The sequence below is a fragment of the Cetorhinus maximus genome, chromosome 11 (assembly GCF_964194155.1).
Source record: "Cetorhinus maximus chromosome 11, sCetMax3.hap1.1, whole genome shotgun sequence".
Classification (NCBI taxonomy): domain Eukaryota; kingdom Metazoa; phylum Chordata; class Chondrichthyes; order Lamniformes; family Cetorhinidae; genus Cetorhinus; species Cetorhinus maximus.
In genome coordinates this window covers 83,430,537-83,456,592 of record NC_135889.1, presented here as the reverse complement: position 1 = coordinate 83,456,592, position 26,056 = coordinate 83,430,537, and the positions used below count along the sequence as shown (strand labels likewise).

At 42.1% G+C, this 26,056-nt stretch overlaps 1 protein-coding gene across 1 annotated transcript in view; it reads left to right on the top strand.

Annotated features, from left to right (window-relative positions):
* The window catches only part of itgb5 (integrin, beta 5), a 187,282-nt gene that overhangs the window by 80,793 nt on the left and 80,433 nt on the right, over positions 1–26,056 (top strand). Inside the window, exon 10 of the mRNA XM_078552351.1 lies at positions 1,677–2,106. Coding sequence (XP_078408477.1) covers positions 1,677–2,106 — 430 coding nt within the window. The remainder of the gene's footprint in view (positions 1–1,676; positions 2,107–26,056) is intronic.

Sequence of the window (26,056 nt, the reverse complement as noted above, 5' to 3'; positions counted from 1 at the left end):
AGAGAGGCCATTGCTTGATTTGTTCTGGCTGCAATTTGGATAGGTAAGAGCTAAGCCAAATGAAAGCAATACTACTGAGCTGAACAATGAAGCAATGTTCTCTTTAATTTCCGCTGTGCACTGCAAGGTCCCTTTAAGATTGCCACATGGTTGCACATGAGCGAATCTTAAAGGGAACACTGCTTTTGCACAGTCTGTTTGTTCTCTACTTACCTTAGAAGGAATGTTGCAGTGGAGAAAACTTATTGGTGGAGGTTGGTGTGATTCATCGGTGTCAAAGACACAGAGGGATTGAGAAAGTGGAGAAGAAATAGTGCTTCATGGTCATAGTCACAAGGGATTCATCTGTAATTTTGATTCTAGCTATTTTAGTGTTGTGGCAGGAAAAGAAACCTGATTGAGCCTGAATTTGGGAGGCAACATGCTCAAAGTGTTTAGAGAATAATGCAATATTGGAAACGGAGAGGTAGTTTGCACATACAGAGGGATCGATCAAAGGCTGCCTACAGTATCAGAAATAGAAACTCCACAGTCTGTTTATTCCTAGAATATGGGTGGTAAATATTGGTACTTCTGACCTTTCTTAATTCCTCCTATCCAACTATTCAATAAAATAATGAAGGCATTGAATAACTGGAGCATGCAGCTTGGACTTGTTGTATTAGTGCAAATCAAAATTCTTTCATGGTTGGTTGCAAGTTCTGCATGAATGTCAGAATGCATTTGGTGTAGTGATGCTGAAGACTGTTTGTGGTATAGCATTTTGAGTTGTTGCAATCCAGATGAACAAAATTTAGTTTAAAATAATGCCAGTATTCAATTTCCCAAGCTTAGAATGAATTATATTGGGTAAGGACAGCAGTGACAATGTTAAAGTATAGGTTGGAAAAAACTGTGAAAGTCTATAAATTTAGAAAAACTCATTGAGCGTGAGTAAATGTGTTTCACCCATATGAACAAAGGATTAGACAGAGCTGTCAATACAATACAAGGGCAGAAGTGCTGGCACAATGTACGCTGAAATGTAAAAAGATAATGTTGGAAGTCCAGCTGTTTCAAAGCTAATGGAAATTGCTGTTTTAGTTAGCTTCAACCACCACTGTAAGTTTAACTCTTTGGAGACCTGCCCACTCAGGCTTAAGTTAAAATTGCAGCAAGGATCCAAAAAGGATCATCAGATGTTGACCTGCATATTTAAAGAAGAGTCACAACTTTTTAGCTAGCTTAGCTCCCCATCCAGAGGCCTCAGCAAAACTCACATTCAACAGGATCCAGTTGGCTCAAAGGTGGGCAAGAGAGACATTTTGACTGCCTGTCTGCCTGGTGGAAATCTCAATCTTTTTTAAGTTAAGAAAACAATAGAGGCAGATAAAGTTAAAATCTCCCATTGCTTTCTAAGCAAACTGGTTTTGTTTTGGGAAGAGTAAAAGGAAACAGATATTTTTGAGGTATATTGCAAAGATGTGTGTTGTTTTCTGGACTGTGTGTAAATAATTTGCTACAATCAAGTTAGGACTATCCAACTTGTTCACTGAAGCTGTGTGCTCCTCAAGATGCACTGTCTAAGAACATTGCTTTAAAAGTAAGGGAGATAATTATATGCAAACATGTTGAATTTGTTGTGCCTTTGACCTTTGTATAGTATTGCCGTCTTTAGTAATGTTATTTCTGTTTAGGTGTCTTTTGATGTCACTGTAGAAGCCAAGAGCTGCCTAGAGACCCAGGGTAGAAAGAGCTTCACCATTAAGCCAGTTGGCTTCAAAGATTCATTGAGTATAACCGTTGGCTATATTTGTAACTGTGACTGTGCAACAGAGATGCAAGCCAACAGCTCCAAGTGCAGTGGTAATGGAACCTATGAATGTGGGATCTGTAAGTGTGATCCGGGCTTTCTGGGAGCCAATTGTGAATGCCAGGATGGAGAAACAAGTAATGTATTCCAGACGTTCTGCCGTGAAGCAGAGGGAAAGCCGATCTGCAGTGGCAGAGGGGAGTGCAGCTGCAACCAGTGTGCCTGCTATGAGAGCGAGTTCGGAAGGATTTATGGGACATTCTGTGAATGTGATGACTTCTCATGTGCTCGGCACAAGGGCAAACTCTGTTCAGGTAAGTTGAGATTCTACGTGTTTAATTACAGCATAAATTGATTTGTACTTGCTTTAACCCCTCGGCCTTAAGGAGAAATGTTTTTTTTTGGGGGGGGGGAAATAGCTGTCAATATCTGCGGGAGTTTTTTGAATGACAGATGAAGGATTAATCTGACAGCATTTTGCAGGAGTGTAAATTTCTAAATGTATCAGAGTGTGGACAGTATGTACTTAAAACTAAGAAAGGTCACCGTGAAATCTCAATAGGCTTGATTCCTGATTTTATGGCAATTCTATTTTAAGGCCAGATCCATTCCTTTGCTGAAAAGCAGTATTTCTTTGGTGGGAAGCTAAATGTGAAAAGCAGATTTTGGACACACGTGAATGTTTCAACTGATCCAAACTTGGCACTTTTATTTCTCATTTGGCACATGCCCAGCGTTTCTGATCCAGTGGCCCTGTGCCTTTATTTTTGCTATGAGCTCCATTACCAAGACCCTACTGAATGAGTTTTTTCCCTGTGAGGATTCGAACTACATGAGGATAGAAGTTTAAGTTTTGAGATTGTTTTTTGTAAGTGCCTTGTTTCTAATTTTCTGCGGTAACTTACACAGCATGTGAACGAGGATAGGTACTGATTGGAAGCACATCCTGTATTTCTCTTTACTGAGCCTCAAAAATCTGTGGGCCATGATCTGAACCTTCATTATAGCCATCCAGTCTCTCTCCCTATCCCTGCCCTTTGAGTTTGCGGGGTCAGTAGGAGTGCATTCTTTAGAGGTTTAGGCTATTCCAAGGTCTAACAATATTTGCTTTGTAAGGGTGGGGGAAAGGGTCCCTGAGGGAATTCAAAGCAAACGGCCTGAATTTTTGCTCCCAAGGCGGCTGCGCAGAGCCGGGAAATCTCCCAGCACCCTGCACCCAGGTTGAGAAAAATTGCCCTAAATGGTGGGATTTTTGTTCCAGGGAGGGGCGGGTGAAGGATGGAGTTGGGCCTGCTGGTCCCCGATGCAGATTGGAGGTGGCCACGGGGGCTGCCAAGTGCTGAGGCAGTCTGTTTAAGAGGCCTGCCTCAATTCTCTGGGACTTCATCCCAGTTGTTTTCTTAAACATTAAGCCCTCTAGCCCTCACCCCTCAAACTCCCTCACCCTCCCACACCCAAACACACAGAACCTGCCAAGCCGATGACCACTACCATCTAGAAGGACAAGGGCAGCAGTTAGATGGAAACACCACCACCTGGAAGTTCCCCTCCAAGCCACTCACTATCCTGACTTGAAAATGTATCGCCGTTCCTTCACTGTCACTGGGTCAAAATCTTGGAACTCCCTAACAGCATTGTGTGTGTACCTATACCACATGGACTGCAGCGGTTCAAGAAGGCAGTTCAGCACCACCTTCTCAAGGGCAATTAGGGATGGCTAAGTAGATGCTGGCCTAGACAGCGAACCCCACATCCCATAAATGAATAAAAAATGCTCATACATGTCAGTTCACCCAACCCATTCCCCATGTCCTCTAATAACCCCTATGCCAACTTCGTGCCAACTTATGACCTCCCCAACCACCACCCTTTGCCCTTACACCCTTCATGCCAACTCACCCATTATCTACCATAGGCAAACCTTTGGAACCATGCTGAGATTAAATAAGATGAAGTTCTAAACATTACAGACTTCAACCAAATAAAATAGAATCTCATTCATGAAAGCTGGTTCAATACACTTCAATCCTTTCAACACTTAATCCCCTATAAAAACAAACATTTGTATTTATAAACTCACATCAAAGACAGCTAACCCTTTAATAAACTTTTTGAGCTGTCAATCAAAATGTGAATGTACAGACCCCTGCTGTCATAGTGATAGGTTGTAGAAAGCAGTCAAGCATTAATAATGCTAAAATGATGGCACTTAGTGTTAAGTCAGCAAACAGCTATTGAAACTGCTAGAACAGATTTAATTTTTCAACTCTCAGACACAGGCAGGCAGATTTTTTCAATTTTTAAATGGCTGGCCATTTAAATAACTTGACAGCTTGACAGTGCTACATAACATATCCACATTTACATCTATCCTAAAAATTTGTAACTATAATACTGCTGGATAAGACCCTTGATCCAGTGAAAATGGGGTCTGTTTGAGCACTGAGTTCAAATAGCCCTATGGAGTTTGGATTTTCCACTTGTGGGAGTCCTTTCCTACCACCGCCCCCCCCCCCCCCCCCACACTACCCTGGCAAAAAGATTTCTGTTGGATATGGGAGCAGGGCCTTTGGATCTGGGGTCTCTTTGTCTGCCATTTTGAATACACCTCTCCATAGCTGCACGAAAATCCAGACCAATATCTTTGCTACTGTTGTTGAAGATGAAATCTGGCCAGTAACTCCATCACTGTCCCTGGTAACTTTCTCAAGCTGAAACAGACTGTCCCAGGCCCAACCATCTTAAGCTGCATTACCAATGACCTTCGTTCCATCATAAGGTCAGAACTGGGGACGTTCACTGATGATTGCTCAGTGCTCAGCGCCATTTGCAACTCCTCAGACGTTGAAGCAGTCCATGTCCAAATCCAGCACAACCTGAACAATATCCAGGCTTGGGCTTGGGCAAGTAACATTCACCCCACACAAGTACCAGGCAATGACCATCTCCAACAAGAGAGAATCTAATCATCGCCCCTTGATGTTCAATGGCATTACCATCACTGAATCCCCCACTATCAACACCCTGGGGGGTTACCATTGACCAGGAACTGAACTGGACTAGCCATATAAATACTGTGGTTACAAGAGCAAGTCAAAGGCTAGGAATCCTGCGACGAGTAACTCACCTCCTGACTCCCCAAAGCCTGTCCACTGTCTACAAGTCAGGAGTGTGATGGAATACTCCCCACTTGCCTGGATGAGTGCAGCTCCAACAACACTCAAGAAGCTTGACACCATCCAAGAAAAAGTGTTAGGATCATTTGATTTGAAGTCACTATAGGTAGGTTAGCTACAAACTGGTCAGATCATATTAAGTAAATTGAATGGCAAACTTTCCAAACCTAATTTCAAATAACACTTTTATGAATGGTTTGTATTTCTAGCAGGAAGCCTTTCCTGGCAGAAGCACGTACTGAAAGGTTAGGTGTGCAGTGTGCACGATATATCACCCATTTAAATTAACTGATTGAAGCACACACCTAAATTTGTGGTTCATATTGCTGTAGCTTTTCACTGGGAGTGCAAGGTCAGAAATGTACCTTTATGTGTGAACTTGGGAGTTCAAATATTAAGGGTAAGAACTGAAAGTAATAATATAAAAAATTTCATGGAATTTTAGCTTGCCAGATATTTTTTCCTTGAATTCTGTGCCTCTGTCAGTGACTGACTAGGTTCATCCCCATTAATGTATTGCACGCACACATTCGGAACCTGTCTAATTTTTGCATGAATTCCCTGTGAATCATATCAAGGGTGGCCACATTTAAGTTTTTAGAATGCCAGAATTGCATATTTTCTTGCATATTATGGCCACCATGAAACTGCGTGTAAAAGTGAAAAATCATGTATTAGTGGGATTGCCAAATGTGTTTCTGTTCATTTATGTAAATGAGGTTTTCTCTGGGATGTGGGAAGACAAGAGCCACGGATCTCATTAGGAGTCTAGTACATTGTAACATAAGACATTTCAAACTAATACTAACAAGGTCCAGGGTTTTACAGGGCTCCAGGGAGTCTGCTGGAAGGAAGAGAGGTGGGCATAAAATCTGGTGGGGTGGTGGTGGTGTGCCTGGCACCCTCCTGCTGCTGCTGGCATTTTACCAGCAGTGGGGAAGGTGGTATATGGCCATCTCACCCTTAGGCCAAATGAAGGCAGTTAAGGGCTACTTAGGGACCACTTCCTTCCACCACTAGTATTTTACCAGCAGCAGATAGGCTTTTCACCACTTGACGAGACCACCAGATATACCCTGCCAGACTTCCTGCAGGCTCAGGGATGGGTTGGGCTCCTGATTAGATACCCTGTAGGCCACGGAACCCGCCCCCCCCTCCAGCTTAGGCAACAAGAGACACCCTGCTGAAAAACTCCCTCCCTGCCCACACAACCTGCTGACTGGCCCCAGCAAGCCTCACAAACTTCCTTGCACTCCAGGGCCTCCTCCATGCTGGCATATCTGGGCCTGCTTGTCGTCCCAACAGTGGCCACCATTCTTGATGGTTCTGTTGGAACTGAAGAGCTGCCAGCCATCCGATTGGCCAACAGCTCTTTGGGGCAGGGAGTTGTGGCTGCAACCTCCTTTGAAGGGAAAAAGGCCCCGACTGCAGACGATAAATTACCTTGGGATGATAAAATCCAGTTGCGGCTTCCATGACCAATTGAGGTCAGGTTGCCCCTGACTTTCCAACCAGTGGACAGGGGCCACCGCCACCCCATAAAATCCCAGCCAAGCTGGGCAATGCAAGCTTACCTGTCTGCCCTAAAACATTTTATTTTTCTGTCAGCAGGCAGTACCAGTTACTCTTAGATTACATATGGTGCCAACCAATTTCAATTATATGTATTTTGTTAAGTTCTTTGAAGTTGTGACAAGCAAAGTGGATAATGGGGATCTTATAGATGTAGTATATCTGGACTTCCAGAAGGCCTTTGATAAGCTGCAGCACAAAAGATTAATACACAAGATAAGATCACATGGAGTTAGGGGTAATATATTAGCTTGGATAGAGGATTGGCTAAACAACAGAAAGCAGAGAGTCAGGATAAATGGGTCTTTTTCTGGATGGCAAACTGTAACTAGTGGGGTGCCAAAGGGTTCGGCCCTTGGGCCCAAATTATTTACAATCTATATTAATGACTTGGATTCAGGGATAGAAGGCACTAAAATTAGGTTTGCAGATGACACCAAAATAGGTGGAAAAGTAAGTTGCAATGAAGAAATAAGAAATTTACAAATGGATATGGACAGGTTAGGTGAATGGGCCAAAATTTGGCAGATGGAGTTTAACGTGGATAAGCGTGAGGTTATCCATTTTGGTCAGAAGAATAAAAAGGCGATTTATTGTTTAAATGGAGAGAAACTTCAGAATACTTCAGTGCAGAGGGATCTGGGTGTCCTTGTGCATGAATCGTTGAAAGCTAGTATGCAGGTACAGCAGGTAATAAGAAAGGCAAATGGAATTTTGGCATTTATTGCTAAAGGAATAGAGTATAAAAATGGGGAAGTGTTGTTGCAACTGTACAAGGCATTGGTGAGACCGCACCTGGAATACTGTGCACAGTTTTGGTCCCCTTACTTGAGGAAGGATGTAGTTGCATTGGGGGCGGTTCAGAGGAGGTTCACTAGATTGATTCCGGAGATGCGGGGCTTGTCTTATGAGGAGAGATTGAGCATTTTAGGCCAGTACTCACTAGAGTTTAGAAGGATGAGAGGAGATCTAATTGAGGTATATAAGATGCTAAAGGGGATAGACAAAGTAGACATGGAGCAGGTGTTTCCCCTTGTGGGGCACTCTAGAACTGAGAGGCCATAGTTTTAGGCTAAGGGATGGTAGATTAAATCAGAGATGAGGAGGAATTACTTTTCTCAAAGGGTCGTGAATCTGTGGAATTTACTACCTCAGAGCGCAGTGGATCCTGGGATGCTGAATAAATTTAAGGAGGAGATAGACAGATTTTTAATTAGTAATGTATTGAAGGGTTATGGGGAGAGGGTGGGAAATTGGAGTTGAGGCCAAAATGAGATCAGTCTTGATCGTATTGAATGGCAAGGCAGGCTCGAGGGGCTGAGTTGCCTACTCCTGCTCCTAGTTCTTATGTTCTTATGTGCTATTAGAATGGCTTCTGCAGTACAGGATTTCTTCTACAGCTGGCAGCCTCCATGCCTCCTGCAACCTCAGACGCAAATCCCCAAAACTTTGAAATCCCAGATTCTGGGATCCCACCTCTTGTAACAGTTTCAGAGTTATTTTTTACAGTGGTAGCATCCCTACCTCTGAGCTAGAAACTGCGGGTTTGAGTCCCACTCTGGGACTTGATGACTTGATGTCCATGGAAGATGCATTCATAACATTGTCAAACAGGTTGATTATCAATCTTCAATCTTTCCAAAATGCCTGTGGCAGCTGGTAAGAGTGGGAGAGTCTCCTGGTCAGGCAATGGCAAACCACTGCAGTACCTTGCCAAGCATAAGCATGGACTAACATATGGAATTCCATCGTCGCCTTCTTAGAGCATGATACCTGAGGAAAGAAAAAGAGTTCCCTACCGCAAGGCACTCTATCAAACAGGATTATGAACACTGATGAAATACACCCAATGAAAATAGACTGGTCTTATTACCATGATTCAAGCTCTTGCTCCTCAAATGGGAGTCAAATGTTCAACCACTTGAGCTACCTGTACCCTACTGGCCATCAAGATTTCCTTTGTAGCCACTCACCATCTGACATTTTTCAGCTTGTAACAAAGCAGTTATGTTCCTCAGACTTCCTGAAGGTTACATTAAATAAAGTTTGTACCTAATCAGCCAGAGATGTACTTCAAATGCAGGTTAGCAGACATTGCTTTTCTTCATCCAAGATTCATGCTTTGTGTCTAGTGTAATATTTCCTGGAACTATTCAACAATTAAATGACACTGGATTCGTACTACCATGCATTATCTTAGAGAATTTTGAACTAAGTCCGGATTTGTAATTTACAACTCTCCTGATCAAGATAGCATTTATCTTGAAGAAGATTAGAAATTACATTTGAATATATCTAATAAAGATTAGGAAAGAAATTGCAAGACACTGACTTAAACATGAAGGAATCATTGGACACTGCTGAGGCACTGTGAAGGGGACACACGAAGCTAAGTTAAGTGATTGGGCTAAAACATGGCTGATGAAATTCAAGTGTAAAGTTATCCGCTTTGGGAAGGAAAATAGAACAGCAGAATGTTTTTTAACGGTGAGAGGAAGGGAATTGTTGTAGATTCAGTGTCCTTGTACACAAATCATAGAAGATTGACATGTATGTACAGAAAGCAGTGAAGAAAGCAAATGGTGTGTTAGCTTTTATTACAAAGAAGTTAGAGTATAAAAATGAAGTCTTACTGAAATTACATAATGTCTAGCTGAGACCATACCTGAAGCATAGTGTACAGTTTTGATCTCCGTACCAAAGTAAGGATATATTTGCCTTAGAGGGAGTGCAAACTAGATTCACTAGACTGATTCCTGGGAGAATGGGATTATCCCATCAGTACAGATTGAGTTGACTGGGCCTATATTCTCTGGAGTTTAGAAGAATGAGTGTTCATCTCATTGAAACACATAAAATTCTTAAGAGGCTTGACAGGGTAGATTCTGCAAGGATGTTTCCCCCGGCTGGAGAGCCTAGAATTAGCAGTCACAGTCTCAGGATAAAGGATTGGCCATTTAAGACTGAGACCAGGAGAAATTTCTTCACTTGAAGAATATGAATCTTTGGATTTCTCTGTCTCAAAACATTGTGGATTATTGGTCATTTCATATATTGAAGACAGAGATTGATAGATTTTTGGATAATAAGGGAATCAAGGGATAAGGGGATAGTGCAGGAAGGTGGAGTTGAAGTAGAAGATCAACCATGATCTTGTTGAATGATGGAAAAGTTCAAAGAGCCGAATGGCCTACTCTTCCTAGTTTTAAATTCTTATGTTCCATAGGACTGGAGGAAAGCAAGCATCATACCTATATTTAAAAAGTGAGGAAAACCTGACTTGGGTAACCACGAACCCAATGACCCTAATATCAGAAATGGGGAAACTAATAGGAACTATAATCTATAGTTAGTGTAGAGGAATAGCTGAACAGTAATAATAAATAGTCAACATTCATTTAGGTGCAGAAGATTCTGCCTGCTGAAACCTGACTTCTTTAGGGATATAACATGAAATACATACTTGGCCTCATCTTCACCATCCTGCCTGCCACAGATGCATCTGTCCATGACAGTATCGGTAGGGATGACCTCTACACAGTCCTTCTGGAGACGAAGTCCCGCCTTCACATTGAGGATAGCTTCCATCGTGTTGTGTGGTACTGCCACCATGCTAAATGGGATAGATTTCGAGCAGATCCAGCAACTCAAGACTGGGCAACTATGAGGCACTATGGGCCAACAGCAGCAGGAGAATTGTACTTGAACACCATCTGTAACCTCATGGCCCTACATATCCCCCACTCTAGCATTATCACCAAGCCAGGCGATCAACCCTGGTTCAATGAAGAGTGCAGGAGGGCATGTTAGGAGCAGCACCAGGCATACCTAAAAATGGAATGTCAACCTGGTGAAGCTACAACACAGGATAACTTACATGCCAAACAACATAAGCACCAAGTGATATACAGAGCTAAGCGATCCCACAACCAACGGATGAGATCTAGGCTCTGCAGTCCTGCCACATCCAGTCGTAAATGGTGGTGAACAATTAAAGAGCTCACTGGAGGAGGAGGCTCCACACATATCCTCTTTCTCAATGATGGAGGAGCCCAGCACATCAGTGCAAAAGATACGCAATATTCTTCAGCCAGAAGTGCTGAGTGGATGATCCATCTCGGCTTCCTCGGAGGTTCCCAGCATCACAGATGCCAGTCTTAAACCAATTCGATTCACTCTATGTGATTCAAGAAATGGCCGAAGTCATTGGATACTACAAAGGCTATGGGCCCTGACAATATTCCGGCAATAGAACCGAAGACTTGTGCTCCAGAACTTGCTGCACCCCCGGCCAAGTTTCCCAGTACAGCTACAACACTGGCATCTACCCGGCAATGTGGAAAATTGCCCAAATATGTCCTGTACTCAAAAAGCAGTACAAATCTAACCCAGCCAATTACCCCCCATCAGTCTACTCTCGATCATCAGTAAAGTGATGGAAGGGGTCATCAACAGTGCTATCAAGCAGCACTCACTTAGCAATTACCTGCTCACTGACACTCAGTTTGGGTTCCGCAAGGGTCACTCAGCTTCTGACCTCATTACAGCCTTGGTTAAAACATGGACATAAGAGCTGAACTCGTGAGGTGAGAGTGACTGTCCTTGACATCAAGGCAGCATTTGACCGAGTGTGGCATTAAGGAGCCCCAGCAAAACTGGAGTCATTGGGAATCAGGGGGAAAACTCTTCGCTGGTTCGAATCAAACCTAGCACAAAAGAAGATGGTTGTGGTTGTTGGAGGCCAATCATTTCAGTTCCAGGACATCATTGCAGGAGTTCCTCAGGGTAGTGTCCTATAGTGTCCTCGGCCCAACTGTCTTCAGCTGCTTCATCAATGACCTCCCTTCCATCATAGGGTCAGAAGTGGGGATGTTCACTAATGATTGTTGAATGTTCAGCACCATTTGCAACTCCTAAAATACTGAACCAGTCCATGTCCAAATGCATCAAGACCTGGACAGTGTCCTGGCTTGGTCAGACAAGTGATAAGTCACATTCACCCCACACAACTGTCAGACAATGATCATCTCCAACAAGAGAGAATCTAACCATCGCCCATTGACATTCAATTGCATTACCATTGCTGACTCCCCCACTATCAACATCCTGGGGGTTACCATTGACCAGAAACTGAACTGGACTAGCCATATAAATACTGTGGCTGCAAGAGCAGGGTAGACCCTAGAAATTCTGCGACGGGTAACTCACCTCCTGACTCCTCAAAGCTGGTCCACCATCTGCAAGACACAAGTCAGGAGTGTGATAGAATACTCTCCACTTGCCTGGTTGAGTTCAGCTCCAATGACACTCAAGAAGCTTGACACCATCCAGAACAAAGCAGCCTACTTGATTGGCACCAATATCACAAACATTCACTCCCTCCACCACCGACGCTCAGTGGCAGCAGTGTGTACCATCCACAAGATACACTGCAAGAACTCGCCAAGGCTCAATGGACAGCACCTTCTAAACCCATGACCGCTACCATATAGAAGGACAAGAGTAGCAGCTACTTGGGAACGCCACCACCTGGAAGTCCCCCTCCAAGCCACTCACCATCCTGACTTGGAAATATATCACCGTTCCTTCACATCACTGGGTCAAAATCCTGGAATTCCCTCCTTAACAATACTGTGAGTGTACTTACACCACATGGACTGCAACAGTTCAAGAAGTCAGCTTAGCACCAGCTTCTCAAGGGCAATTAGGGATGGACAATAAATGTTGGCCCAGCCAGCGACGCCTACATCCTGTCAATGAATAAAAAAAAATTGTGGAACTCCCTATTATAGATTTTGCATATTTCCATGAAAGTCTTCGAATTAAACTAAAATCCCGAGAATTCAGGATGGAGCATGGAGCAAAATAAGTTCATTAAAAAAATAAGAAACAATTCACATAAGAGCTACAATGTTAATGTAATGTTGAATTTAATGTCAGAGGGGATGGTTCTTGTACCTCTGTTGTTTCTAATCTAGCTTAAGCACTTGGATGTCAGAATGAAATATACGCATGTAAGATTTTCTGATATAAATTGGTGGAGCAGAAGAGATAGAAGACACAACAAAGATTTGTGGAATTTGAAATAGTTGTATAGTTAAGCAAATTAATGGCAAATAAAATTTAGCAGTGCTAAATGTAAAGTATTGTACTTTGGTCAATATGTGTACATCATAAACATATGATAAATGGAATTGAATTGAGAGACAATTAAACAGGGACTTAGAAGTGACAGTAGATTCAACACCACCAATTTAAACTGTTAATGTTGAGGCTGCATTTGGACTATTGTGTGCAGTAATGGGCAATTCATTATAGAAAGGATATAAAAACAATGATAAAAGTGTGGTGTGCTTTTATGAGAGATGAGGGGTTTCATTTATGAAGAGAGATTTGAAAGGTTAGGGCTCTTTTTGCTAAAGTTGAGAAGGTTAAGGCATGACCTGATAAGATTCTTCAGGGTACAAAGAATATCCTGATTATACAAGAGTATATAAAACTAATAGTGATGGATTATTTCCACTCATTGATGAGACAGTGACAAGGGACACTAACCTAAGATAATGACAAGAAAAATAAAATGGAATGCTAGAAAAAAGGTTTTTCCATTGAGAATAGTTAGAATATGGAATTCTCTGCCACAACCATTGTTTTATACAGAGTCTATAATTCCTTTTAAAAGGAAATTAGGTAGTTGCATGAAAAAGACACATTAAAGGCTAAAAGGAGCAAGCAGAAAATGGGATCAGACTATCGTCACTTTCTACAATTCAACAAAAGCTGAATTAGAGAATATCAATGTAAGTGAGTGAGAAGTAAGCTTGAAAAATATACAGTATTAGGAAGGATATCTGTATTCAAAGAGTGATAAATATTTGGAATAATCTGCTAGATAGTGTAATAGGATCAAAATCATTAGGAATGTTCAAAATGGAGAGAGATGCTGCATCAGCGCAGGTAGGTTGGTAGAGTACTAGATTAACTGATTACTGTTCTTATTGCTGTTTGTGAGACCTTGCTGTGTACAAAATGACTGCCATCATTTCATTACACATGATGCACGTTAATTTTTTTGGAAATGCAACAAGCTACTAAATAAATAGTAGGGTCGCAAAATTGAGCTCCATATTGTCACTATTGGAAAGCCCGAATTCAAAAAAAGGTGTCCCAGAACACTTTGGGCCAAGTCCAGCACAGGCTTTGAGGCAGGCCCTGAGTGGCAGGGCACTGGTGTGAGCATGCTTGTGTGCACGAGAAGCTTGCAGGTTATGATGTCAAAGCCTCTAATGCTGATTTGATGAACAACCTACCACTTTGGACCCTGCAGGTCCAGTTGATGTCTTCTCTTAAGCACACCCAGCTAAACATGCATTCAGCTGCATAAGGGACTCCCCTTATTTCTTTACTTAAAGTGTTAACCATCCATCAGGAGTGGTGCTTTTGACTTACTTTTGCTGGTGCAGAGTTATTGAAATTACCGAATTTGTGTTGTTAGAGGAGTTTTGCTAACGTTTTGGACTTTCAAGAGAAAGGCGAAATCTTGACAACGAGGTCAGAGGAGTTGGTAGCATTTTTGGAAAAAGCCTACTTTGTTAACAGTTACAGTCCCTCTTGGGTGCAGCATTATTTAGAAATGGAGCACAGGCAGCAGAGAGGAGAAGCCAAGTGAGAAGGGCGAGGGCTCTCAATAGAAGACCTTAATTACCAGAGGTTTTTCAGGAGCACTTCATCCTGCATCAGTCAGGCATACCATATTTGGCCCACCACAAAGAACCAGAGGCTGGCTGCTGGGTGACAACAGAAACCTGCTTTAAAACTAGCTAATAACTCACCTCTGCCATCCGATAATACATAGACAGCACACCTACAATGAGAGTGCCATGCTGTTGGCATGCTAAAGCAATGGTTCCACTATCTGGATTGCTGGGGGTGACAATGGGAGCTGTCCAGTACTCACCTGAGCAGGTCTCCAAGTTCATGTTAGTTTCAAAAACCTTGAAATCATGAGCACACAGCTTTTGCCACCAGACATAGGGAGGCCACCTTAGGAGGAAGAGAAGAAGGCAGGAAGGAGGCTTCTGGGATACCTTCACTTGAATGAACTGGCTGTGAGCAGATCTCTACCACCGGTTCCCTTTAAAAGTCATCCACACCATCATAGTTGCTCCACAATTCCTCACATTCCAATCCATCTTTCACCTGCTTTCAATCTATTATGCTAACACAGTGTCCTCTTGGTCAAAATCCTGAAATAAAAGCCACCAACTAAAGAACATTCCATAAAACTATACCCAGCAACACTTCTGATGATATGCACAAAACTCATGCAGGTGCATTCCTGTAATGCCTGTCTTGCAGGTGCTTTTGCCTGGCCTAGTGCTCTGATGTAGTGCTGCTCCAGTGGCTGCAGCAGAGCTGGTGAAAAGCTACTGACCTACAGTGGGTAAGACTGCAAATGCAGGAAAACCCCGAACAGCAACAGCAGAGTGGCAGTGGTCGAAGGATGAATACCGTCACCCTGAGAGAGGACAGGTTTATGCACCATGTAACCACTGGCAATCCCCTGGTGCACTGTATCAGCAGCCCTAGTAACCTGTTGGAAGGTGGTGTTGGACTGCTGTGAAAATCTGCATAACCCTTTGCACACTGGTATCTGTGGCCATGATAGAAGCTGTCTGACCGTGCGTGGCATCAAGCATGGCTCTCATGCCCTCAGTCTGACCTTGCACTGTAGCACTGAGACGTTGGTGAGAATTTTCCCGTCGGCGATTTGGGGGCAGGGCCCGCTCACTGACAGGAAAATGACGCGGGATGATGTCGGGAGGAACCCCCGACGTCATCCTGATCCCTTTAAATTTTCAGGAAGGCGGGCGGACAGCGAAATCAGCTGTCCGCCCGCCAACCTGTCAATGGCCAAATGAGGCCATTGACAGGGTACTTAAAATAATTAAAGGCCCTGCCCGTCCAACCTTAAGGCTGGCGGGCAGGCCAGGAGCCCCAGTGGGCTTCTGTTAATACATTAAACCTCATCCACTGGCGGGATGAGGTTTCATGTTCCTTTTTAAAAACTTTAATAAATGTAATGTTATATTTATTAACATGTCCCATTTCGTGTGACATTATCACATGAGGGGGACATGTTAATAATATTTTTAATTTTCTATTTTTTAAGTTTTTCAGACTGTCACTAATCTCCCTGAGACATCACTTAGTCTCAGGGAGCAGTGTGCTCTTTCGCGCGCATGCATGCACTTTGACAGCTGAGGATTCCCTCCCCTCCCACACAGGAAGCGCTATGCGCTTCCTGTCGGGCAGGCCTTAATTGGCCCACCCACTCAAAATGGCGGCAGGCTACATTTCAACGGCGCGGTTCGGCTATCTGCCTGCTGCCGAGCCGGTGGAGCCCACACGCCAACCAAGGGCCAAATTCTGCCCGTTGGGTGGCATATACACCCGTCTAAAGTTTGCACAGTTTCAGTATCTGAGCTGGTGGCTGCGAATATCAGATCAAATGATGGTGCTCCTTCATTAGAGATCTGCTGTAGCTTCATGCTGAGGCTACATTGGCTGGTTGGCAGTTCTTAGGTATCTGAAAGCAGAGATGCAGAAGGGGAGGGTTGGCTGAGAGATTGTGAGTGGGATGGAAAACAAGTGGTCCATGGTCACACCATTTGCAACTTGCATTTCATACCAGACGGTGACGTGAGATGGGACATAGGCAGGAACACACTGTCCTTCTGGATGTTCTCGGTGATGCTAGATGCAGCAGGTTCAGTCACAGCCGGCTGTCTGATGCAGAACATCATCTTCTCCAGAGAGCTCATTCGATGCAGGCATGTCTGTCCCTCACTGTTTCTCTGCTGCTCCCTGTGGTACTCTTCTTACTGTAGACAGAAAAAATTGAAATCATAAAACCATATCAAAAGTCAAGGGCAAGAAACAGCTGTTCAACCTGATGATTCCTCTTTAAGCTGCCTCCTCATCTAAATTATTTCAGTGTGCAGCACAGGATGGAATGTGGTCCTGGAAGAGAGAGAAAAGGATATTGGCAAATGTGTTGCAATGCTTTGGGTGAAGTACTTGCCGTAGGTGGGTAACTAAGCTATGTGGAAGCTGTGAGAGCTGGGTGTGAGGCTGTCAGCTTTGTCTGTGTGTCAGGGTGAGATGGAGTGTCTGAATGTTGTGATTACTGATGGGTGAGTAATGGGCATGTGATGCATTGAGGAGCATGAGATTTTGGTGGAGTGGTGTGTAAGAGATGTCCTTTGCAGATACATTCACTGACCTTGATTACCTGTGTGAGGCTATTGAATATTTTCCACCACTGCAGCCAGGTCCTCAGGGCCAGATTCTGGGAACTGATCTCTGTGGCATCTGCTCCCATTCCTTTCTCAGTGTGTGCCTTGAGTGCCTCCGCTGCTCTTGGGGAAAATGGCATCTTTCCTCCTTTCTGCCTCTATCACTAATGCCTCCAGCACCACATCAGAAAACCTGAAAGCTCTCTCCCTTGCATGTTGCATCATTTGCTGTGCTTTACCTTCCAGCCAGAACTTCTACAGTCAGCAGCAGCTTCTGCCCCTTTAAAAGGCAGAGGCTGTCTTTAAGAAGACCAGGCTAGCTGTGTGTTGCCACCCATGCTGCTGGTCCCCCAGTTGAATATATAGCCAGTCAGAACCACATTCCATCCTGTGCTGCACACTGAAATCATTTAGATGAGGAGGCAGCTTGAAGAGGAATCATCAGGTTGAACAGCTGTTTCTTGCCCTTGACTTTTCATATGGTTTTATGATTTCAATTTTTTCTGTCTACAGTAAGAAGAATGCAATTATTTTCACTTGGTGGTACAAAATTTAAATATTGCTAAAAAAGAGAGTGACATGTTGCTGAAGCTTTACACCTTGCCCTCATCAGGACAAACGCAAGAATGTCAAATCTCAAACAATCACAGCAATTTTTGCTACTGGAGAAAAGTGTGCTGATTGGTGGCAAGATGGCTCTGATTGACCGAGGCATTGCCAAAGAGAAAGCAATGGGGAAACATCGGCTCCCCATGCTTCTGGGCAATTCAGAAAAAGCACAATTCTTGAACATATTCCTTTTGTTTGTAGTCGGGATGAAATTTGGATCAGTCTTCTACTCTGCAGTTTCTTTAGCAGCCTGTGTTGATAATTCTAGCTATAGGTGCACATACAAACCAGTGAGGGATCCTATATACCTCTGTAATTTACTGCTCTTACCATCTGCTAAATTGCAGAGGTCCTTCACTTTTTTTTTGCATTTGTGAACAATGCACTGGTGTAGATATTTTGGCTGAGAAATTGGACTTGTACTCAAAATGGAATGATAAGTGGCAAGTCAGAGTGATTACTTTGTTCATAGTCTTGCCTGCCTGAGGCCCAACTGAAATTCGGTAACATTCAAATTTAACAATGTCTCACAATGCAGTTTGCCAGTTGGGGCCTGCTGAACTTGGCCAGCTCTGGTACCAACTTAGACCATAGGTAGATCCTGTTAAAGAAAAAATACACATATTGAACAGTTATATGTAATTTGCATGAGATTTATCAAAAATAACAGGGAACAAAATGCCCATACATTTGTTTTATAGATATAAAATATACAGCTACTGTATTTAGACAGCTGCAAAAAGCATAGCATGACAACATTCATGAAGGAGTTATACTTTTCTGCTGGTTTGTCATTCAGAACAGTGAAAGGTAAAATCTGCTTAATTACATGAATTGCATAGCTTAAGTCAGAGTTGCATGTTAATGCTAATAAGAATCCATTTTGAATATAACGGCTGTATTCTTCTCTGTTTTAATTAAATTAGAAAACCATCAGCAAGTGATTGAAAGCCAGTATTGTGCTAAGTCCTCTGATTCACCTTTGTAACCAAAATAGAATAGCCATCATTCAGAAAGTATCGGGACTGAGATTTTATCTAGAGATAGTTTGCGTTTATGTTTACCTATACATAAATAGCTGTTTCATGCTGTATATTATAAAATGCTGAAAAATGCAGTTACACAAACAAGGGGCATTACTACATTTTAATCTGATAATGCCTTCCAATTAACAAGATGGCATGTAGTGAAGTTAATGATAATTATGTGCATTTTGACTGGAACTCACTTTTATTGGATATTGAGGTTGGATGTTGCTTTATCTGTGATATTATTCCCCAAAATGAAGTCTGAAGTTGTATCTGTTTTCTTTTTGATTTGTATGGTAAGGAAGCCTACCCTAAGCATCTACAAGTTATCTAGACTGAACTGATCTTAGCAGGAAGCAGGGTTACACAGGGTCTGTGAGGATGAAAGAAGTGGTTTTGTGTTTTGTCTCCTACATCGCCACCAGCAAAAATCTAATTCATTCAAACTATTAGAATATAAGTACTCGTAAATGCTGCTGTATTGTTCATTCTTCAGTTCTTCAGTTCAGAGCTGTGTTTGCTGATTCTTTTTTAACAGTCTTTTGTTATCAGGATAATTAATTCTCTGAGGAGAGAAATACATTAAACATTCAACATATACAATGCTTTTCTTTCAAATATGTTTGGACTTTGGCTTTTGTGTATTTTTCAATGTGACTGTTTGAAATTAAAATTCAAGAAATGCACGGCAGTTATTAAGTTTTGCACATCGTTACGATTAGGTGAGGAGGGGTAGAATGACTCTCCTGTATTCCAATCCTCGATTGACTGCAGCAGGTTTTTAGAAGGATATGCTTGCAAATTCAGTGAGTATTTAACTGTTTACATGCTATGACTAAAAGACAAAGACAGACAGGTTTCCTTGTAAGTTTTTAAAAAGGGAATTGTATTTATTGTATTTAACCTGCTCTAATAAAAATAACAAAAACGCTCTGACTTTCATGCACACGTGCACTCAAGGTTCACATACACACACACACACACTCACAAAACGTAAGTTACAGAGTGGGAGGATAGATAAGCAGTATTTTTAGAGTCCAATGAAAGTTAAGGGTATATGGGTCTTGTAGACTGCTGACTTGGATGTTTTCAGATTGAGCTCAGTGGTCCCTCTGGATTTGGCATCGAGATGATTTAAATATGTTGACAGATGATTTACATTGTTCTTATAGAGTTAGCAGCTGCTGGATTGATTCTTAAGACACTGCCTGCGGCATGTGGGTGGCCAAACAGCAGACAGGGTTCAAGCTTGGCAGAATAGTGGGGAGAGAGAGAGAGAGGCCCACTCAGATCCTGCTCCTTCAGCATCTCTTCTGCTTCTTTCTCGTGACCTGGAGAAAAGTAATTTCTTAAACACAAAAGAGGGTCAGTTGACTTGTCACACGATCCTTTCTTTCCAACTGACCAGTTACTCAACATGGTCATGGCTACTGGATTTCAGGTCCATGGCTTGCATGATTAAATTATGGCTAGTTGAATTCCTTTCTCAGCCAGATTTCGTTGTCTGAGGTGATTATGTATAATGCTTGGTCCCCACCCAGTTGAGCACCCAGGTGATTGCCTGGATGCTTTGTGTATGGGTTAGGAGATGGCACTCCTTCAAAGTGATTGTTTCTGATGGGGTTTTGAGATGGGTTGTAATGGCCTTGGCATTTGTGAGGAACAGTCATGCAAATGTTCAGCCATCTTAGATTCTGCTGTTTCAAGCCACTAGGATGCAGTTTCAGTCTTTTAAAACTCAATCAGTGGTTTTCAGCCAGGAAATACATTGTCATTTTTGATATAATGTGTTTATTAGACATATTAAACCAGGGATTAGTCAAGCAAGGAGTTTGTGACAATGACTTCCCCATACATCAATGCTCAAATATCAACCTGACATGGTGAGGGGATGATCTCACACCCCTCATAGATGCAAGATGTTGAAGAGCATTGGCAGAAGCCTGAGAATTCTCCCTGTCCTAATGACAATACTATAATTCAACTAACTATTTTAAAGGAAGATAGTAGACTGTACCAAATAGTCTGCTGCAAAGTGATTTGTTCTCTAGATTAAAAAACAGGATTTTGTTAAAGTAAGATGTTCCTGGCCAATCAATGAACCAACAAATAGATCCTAGAAAAAGAAGACAATACCCCTTTTAATTACCAGCAATTCTTTATTAATATAAAGCTGAACATCACCCAACTTATTTGGATTACTTTCTCAGTCTATTTATACTCCCGTACATTGTGCAACAAAACCCAAGCTTCAGAAGAACGTTAAGTATGAAAGAAGAAGTCATTCAGTGCATCAAGCTTAATTTTCCGACCAGTTTGAATATTTTGTGTTATCATGGATGTGTCCAACATTCTCAATGTCTTGAGAGAGTTGACTGAGTACAGTTAAGAAAATGAAAATGAGGGTCCCCAAACTGAATTAGGCAGCTGGTAGTAGGTGTCTTGCAAAGTGGAGCTGGATGCCTAAATCACTCGGCTGTTTCAGGCGACATAAACCTTTTAATATGAAAGTGAGCTCTTAAAACATAGTAGGATCACGATAGTCACTTTTGATTCTAAATGGGCAGAGCCTTATGCCAGGTCAATCAGTTCCACTGAAGAGGCTTGCCAAACAATTGGTCAGTTTTATTTTGTGGGTCCTGGAGTAGCAGAGGCACTCCATCATGGCCCACAAAAATAATTGGGACATTTGATACCCTGGGATCCCCATCCTCCATGAGAGCAACAACTTGTCCACCCTCACCCTTCCCCCCAGCCCCTCAACCCCTTACCAATGAGCTCTGGTTCACAAGGCAACTAAACCTGCCTCTAGGAGGCTGCATTGATTAAGCTGGTGGCATCTGCACATGGTGCGGGTGGGGGGGTGGGGACGCTCCAACTCCTGTAAGATGCCAGTCCTGTCACATACTGATCCCTAGTTGGGTTCTTAATTACATTAATTGGCTGCCTGCCTCCCTGAAGTGGGCAGCTGACCTGGTTCCCAGTCGGCTGTCTTTGCGGAGCTCCCCAGGAGATGGGTATGCATCTATGTGGCATCCCATCACGCCTTCCCCCTATTTTTCTGACACCGCCCACCCCAACTGTTCTATGGTGTCGCAAAATGAGTCTCAGGGTGACAAAAGCGCAGATGAGGCTGCTGACAGTGAGGCGGGGCAGAATTGGACAATATTGTGGAGATGGGAATGATGCGCATTCAAGTGTAGAGTTAAAGTTCCTTGAAACCCACCAACTATGTAGCAAATGATGCAATGTGCAACTGCATGGAGTTAGGACTGTAAAAGGGAAATTCTCAGCCTGGGAAATGTCACCCTATGAACAGACTTTGTATTGCTACATCTAAAGATTCAAATGGCTTGGAATGTTTTCTTTTTAACGTATTTTTTTCAATTTTACCTCTCAAAACAGCAGGTTGCAACTGTGGTTTCAAGCTCAGACCCAGGCAGAACTACTTAAGCTTGGAACCTCTGGCAATAGAAACTAGTATTTTTAAGGCATGAGGAAGAAGCCATAAGTTTGCTGATGGGTATTTAAGGTTTAGTTATTGTGCAAGCTGGTGTGACAGGGTGAAATGATTATGAATTTTTTATATAATGTTATTTAAAAGGCAGTTAGAAACTAGCTGTTGTACCAATTCTTGAAACTTATGTCTCCTAGTAAAATTGCATATATGCAGGAAAGAGCAGCATAAATTTTAACCTGTGTCTTGATAGGGATGCTGTGTTGTGATTATGTATATTGTTATGACACGGCAGACAATGTGTGGATCAGGTGGATCAAATCCATGAGGGAAATGATTTTGCAATTTGTATTTATTTCGAGATGCGTGCCCTGAATTCAGTAGTAACAAGTCCACCAAGACCCTAGAGATTCTTACAAAACTAAATTAAACATTTATTAACAAAAGAAAAGATTTCAAGCACATACACAAGTGTACAAATTACTACTATAATAACTCCTAAAACCCCTAATTAATCTGGCTTCCAGTTACACCCCCGTTAAGGCAACAGTAAAAAACAAATAGATTTTAAACAGACCCAGGCAAGTCAATGCAATACCCTGGACAGTAGAATTCAAAGTGGCTTTTCCCACCTTCTTGAGCAGCAGCTTAATGCATAAATACTGAAGGCTTTTCACACTTCTAGTAGATCTTACAATGCCTTCCCTGACACATAGCTTCAATCTCCTTTATACATATTTCTCCTTTTTAATGTAAATTCCATTGTTCCCATTTGTCTTTGGAACTTTACTTTTCTCATAATATAAATCTATTCATGGTGCTAATATTGTCAGTAATCTTTGGGAAAAATAAGCACATTACTTGGCCTAGCTTCTCTGGCTAGGTGTAATATCCTACCAAATCTTTAAAAATCAAACTACCCTGAATTATCCACAAATGCAAATTCTCCTCACCTCATATTCTAAAACTTCAGCCATGTTTACGTATTTTGCGTTTCAAACCTAGCTTCTTTTGATGAGTGAAAGTCTCCAGACCAGCTGTCTCCAATTCAATTAAATCCCCCCCCCTCACACACACACACACAAACACACAGTGAAACTATCCAAACCCCACTATTAACCTACTTCTACAATAAATCACAATAATATTATGAGAATTATTATACTTTCATGACAATATTGCTGTTTGGCAATCTATCTACAAACACCAGAGCTTTGGACTTCCAATATTTTGAGACTTAACATTTTAATAAGGAGCTTTCAATAGCACAAAGAATAGTGCATGGCATTGCCACTATAATGGCCTTCTGCTTTTCCTCAGTGAAGAGGGAAGGAAAGCTAGACAAAAACAATAGCAGCTGTCACATCTGAAGAGAAAGAAAGAACAAAGATAGAAGTGGAAAATATAGGACAGATAAAAAAAAATAAAGAGTATAGATAAAATATATTAATATCACATTTGTACTGCTCACGACATGCAGCATTGGCATTATATTCAAAAAGAGTATAAGCTGGAGCTTTATCGTAACTTCTGGTTTGCATATCTATGAATTTAAGGCAGGATTTCAGGCATTGTACTCAAATGTTGTTCACTGGCCTCCAACTGTCAATGTAAGGTTTAATGATTGAAAACAGCTGACAAAATATGCAGTTCCTTTCCATCTTTAGAATGTGAACTACAGTACAAAGGACTACTAACCCTGTTTTAACTTTAAAGTTTAACTTGTTTTTGTCAGGACTTTGCTGATTTATACTGCAACTAATGCCCATCATTCCCAATGTAAGAATATCTTTTTTCTAGATGATGCCCAATGAATATACATATGAACATGCAAATTAGGAGCAGGAGTAGGCCACTCGGCCCCTTAAGCCCGCTCTGCCATTCAACAAGATCATGGCTGATCTGATTATAACTTCTACTCCACGTTCCTGCCCATCCCTGATAACTATTCATCCTCTTGTTTATCAAGAATCTAACTAGTTCTGCCTTAAAAATATTCAAAGACTCTGTTTCTACTGTATTTTGAGGAAGAGAGTTCCTAAGACCTGCGACCCTCTGAGAAAAAAATGTTCTCCTATCTGTCATAAATGAGCGACCCCTTATTTTTAAACAGTGACCCCTTGTTCAAGATCCTCCCACAAGAGGAAACATCCTCCCCACATCTACTCTGTCAAGACCCCTCAGGATCTTGAAGGTTTGAATCAAGTTGCCTCTTACTCTTTTAAATTCCAATGAATACAACCTGACCTGCCCATCCTTTCCCCATAAGACAACCCATCCATTCCTGGTATTAGTCTAGTAAACCTTCTCTGAACTGCTATTAATACGTTTACATCCTTCCTTTAATAGGGAGACCAATACTGTACTCGGTACTCCCAGATGTGGTCTCACCAGTGCCCTGTACAACTGAAGCATAACCTCCCTACCTTTGTAATCAATTCCCCTCACAATAAACAATAACATTCTATTAGCTTTTCTAATTACCGGCTGTGCCTGCATACTTGCCTTTTGTGGTTCATGCACTAGGATACCCAGATCCCTGTGAAATTCAGAGCTCTGCAACCTCTTACCATTTAGATAATATGTTTTTTTATTCTTCCTGTCAAAATGGACAATTTCATATTTACCTACATTATACTCCATTTGCCAGATCTTTACCCGCTTACTTAGAGGTCACTTTGTAGCCTCCTTACGTCTTCTTCACAACTTACTTTTCTACCTATCTATGTGTCATCAGCAAATTTAGCAACCATACCTTTGGCCCCTTCATCCGAGTCATTTATATAGATTGTGAAAAGTTGAGCTCCCAGCACTGATCCCTGTGGCACACCACTCGTTACATCCCGCCAACCAGCAAAAGACCCATTTATGGATACTCTGCATTTCCTGTTAGCTACGCAATCTTCTGTCCATGCCAATATGCCTATCCATACACCATGAGCATTTATTTTTTGTAATAACCTTTGATGGTTTCATAATAACCTTATCAAATGCTGTCCTGAAATCTAAGTACTGTACATCCACCCCTTTATCCAGAATACATATGACTCCTTCAAAGAACTCCAATAAATTGATTAAACATGAATTCCCTTTCACAAAACCATGTTGACTCTGCCTGATTACCTTGAATTTTTCTAAGTGCCCTGCTATAACATCTCAAACAATAGGCTCTAACATTTCCCTATGACAGATGGCCTGCAGTTTCCTACTTTCTGTCTCCTCCACTTTTTCAAGACCCTAGGATGAAATCCATCAGGACCTGGAGATTTGTCAGCCCACAGCACTATCAATTTGCTTAATACCACTTCTCTGGTAATTGTGATTTTCCCTGAGTTCCTCCCTCCCTTCCATTTCCTGATTTACAGCTATTCCTGGCATGCTACTTGTATCCTCTATAGTGAAGTCCAATGCAAAGTACCTGTTCAATTCATCTGCCATCTCCTTATTTCCCTTCATTAATTCCATGGACTCACTTTCTACAGGACCAGCGCTCACTTTCTTAACTCAATGGATGACATGTGAGAAAATGCTTCTTCAGGAGATTGCTTAATTACCCTAATGATAACTGAATAATATCACTGACTCAGAGCAACTAATTAAGCAGTAGTAGGATAGTAAGCTTGTAATAAATTACAGATTGACTTTCCTCTGCAACCCTTGGGACAAAGACAGCCTGCTATATCTACATCTATATCGCTGTTATCTTTTTGGTTTGGACAGCACTTTGGAAGTGCAGCTGCTATGGGACTAAAAACTCACACTTAGGATCAGCTCTGAGCTTATGGTCCTCAGACTTGCCTCCCTATGAGTAAGTGCTTAATCTTAGTAGAGTCTAACAATTGCACAATGAAGACTGAAAACGTACTGGTCTCAATGTTAACCTCCCCTGTGATGGGTGAGGGGAGGTGAGGGTGCTTTAAACCCCAAAAAATGTGATCCCAGCCCGATGCATACATGTCTGCTGCTATTCAACATTGAAGGGTAACATGCCATGCAATAGTCCCTTCTTGGAGAGGCGGGAAACTTCATTGGCATACTTAAATCACACACCCATGGTGCAATAAAGAGATTTTATCAACTTGGGGAGATTGCATGGTGCCCCAATGCCTCATCAAATCAATTGA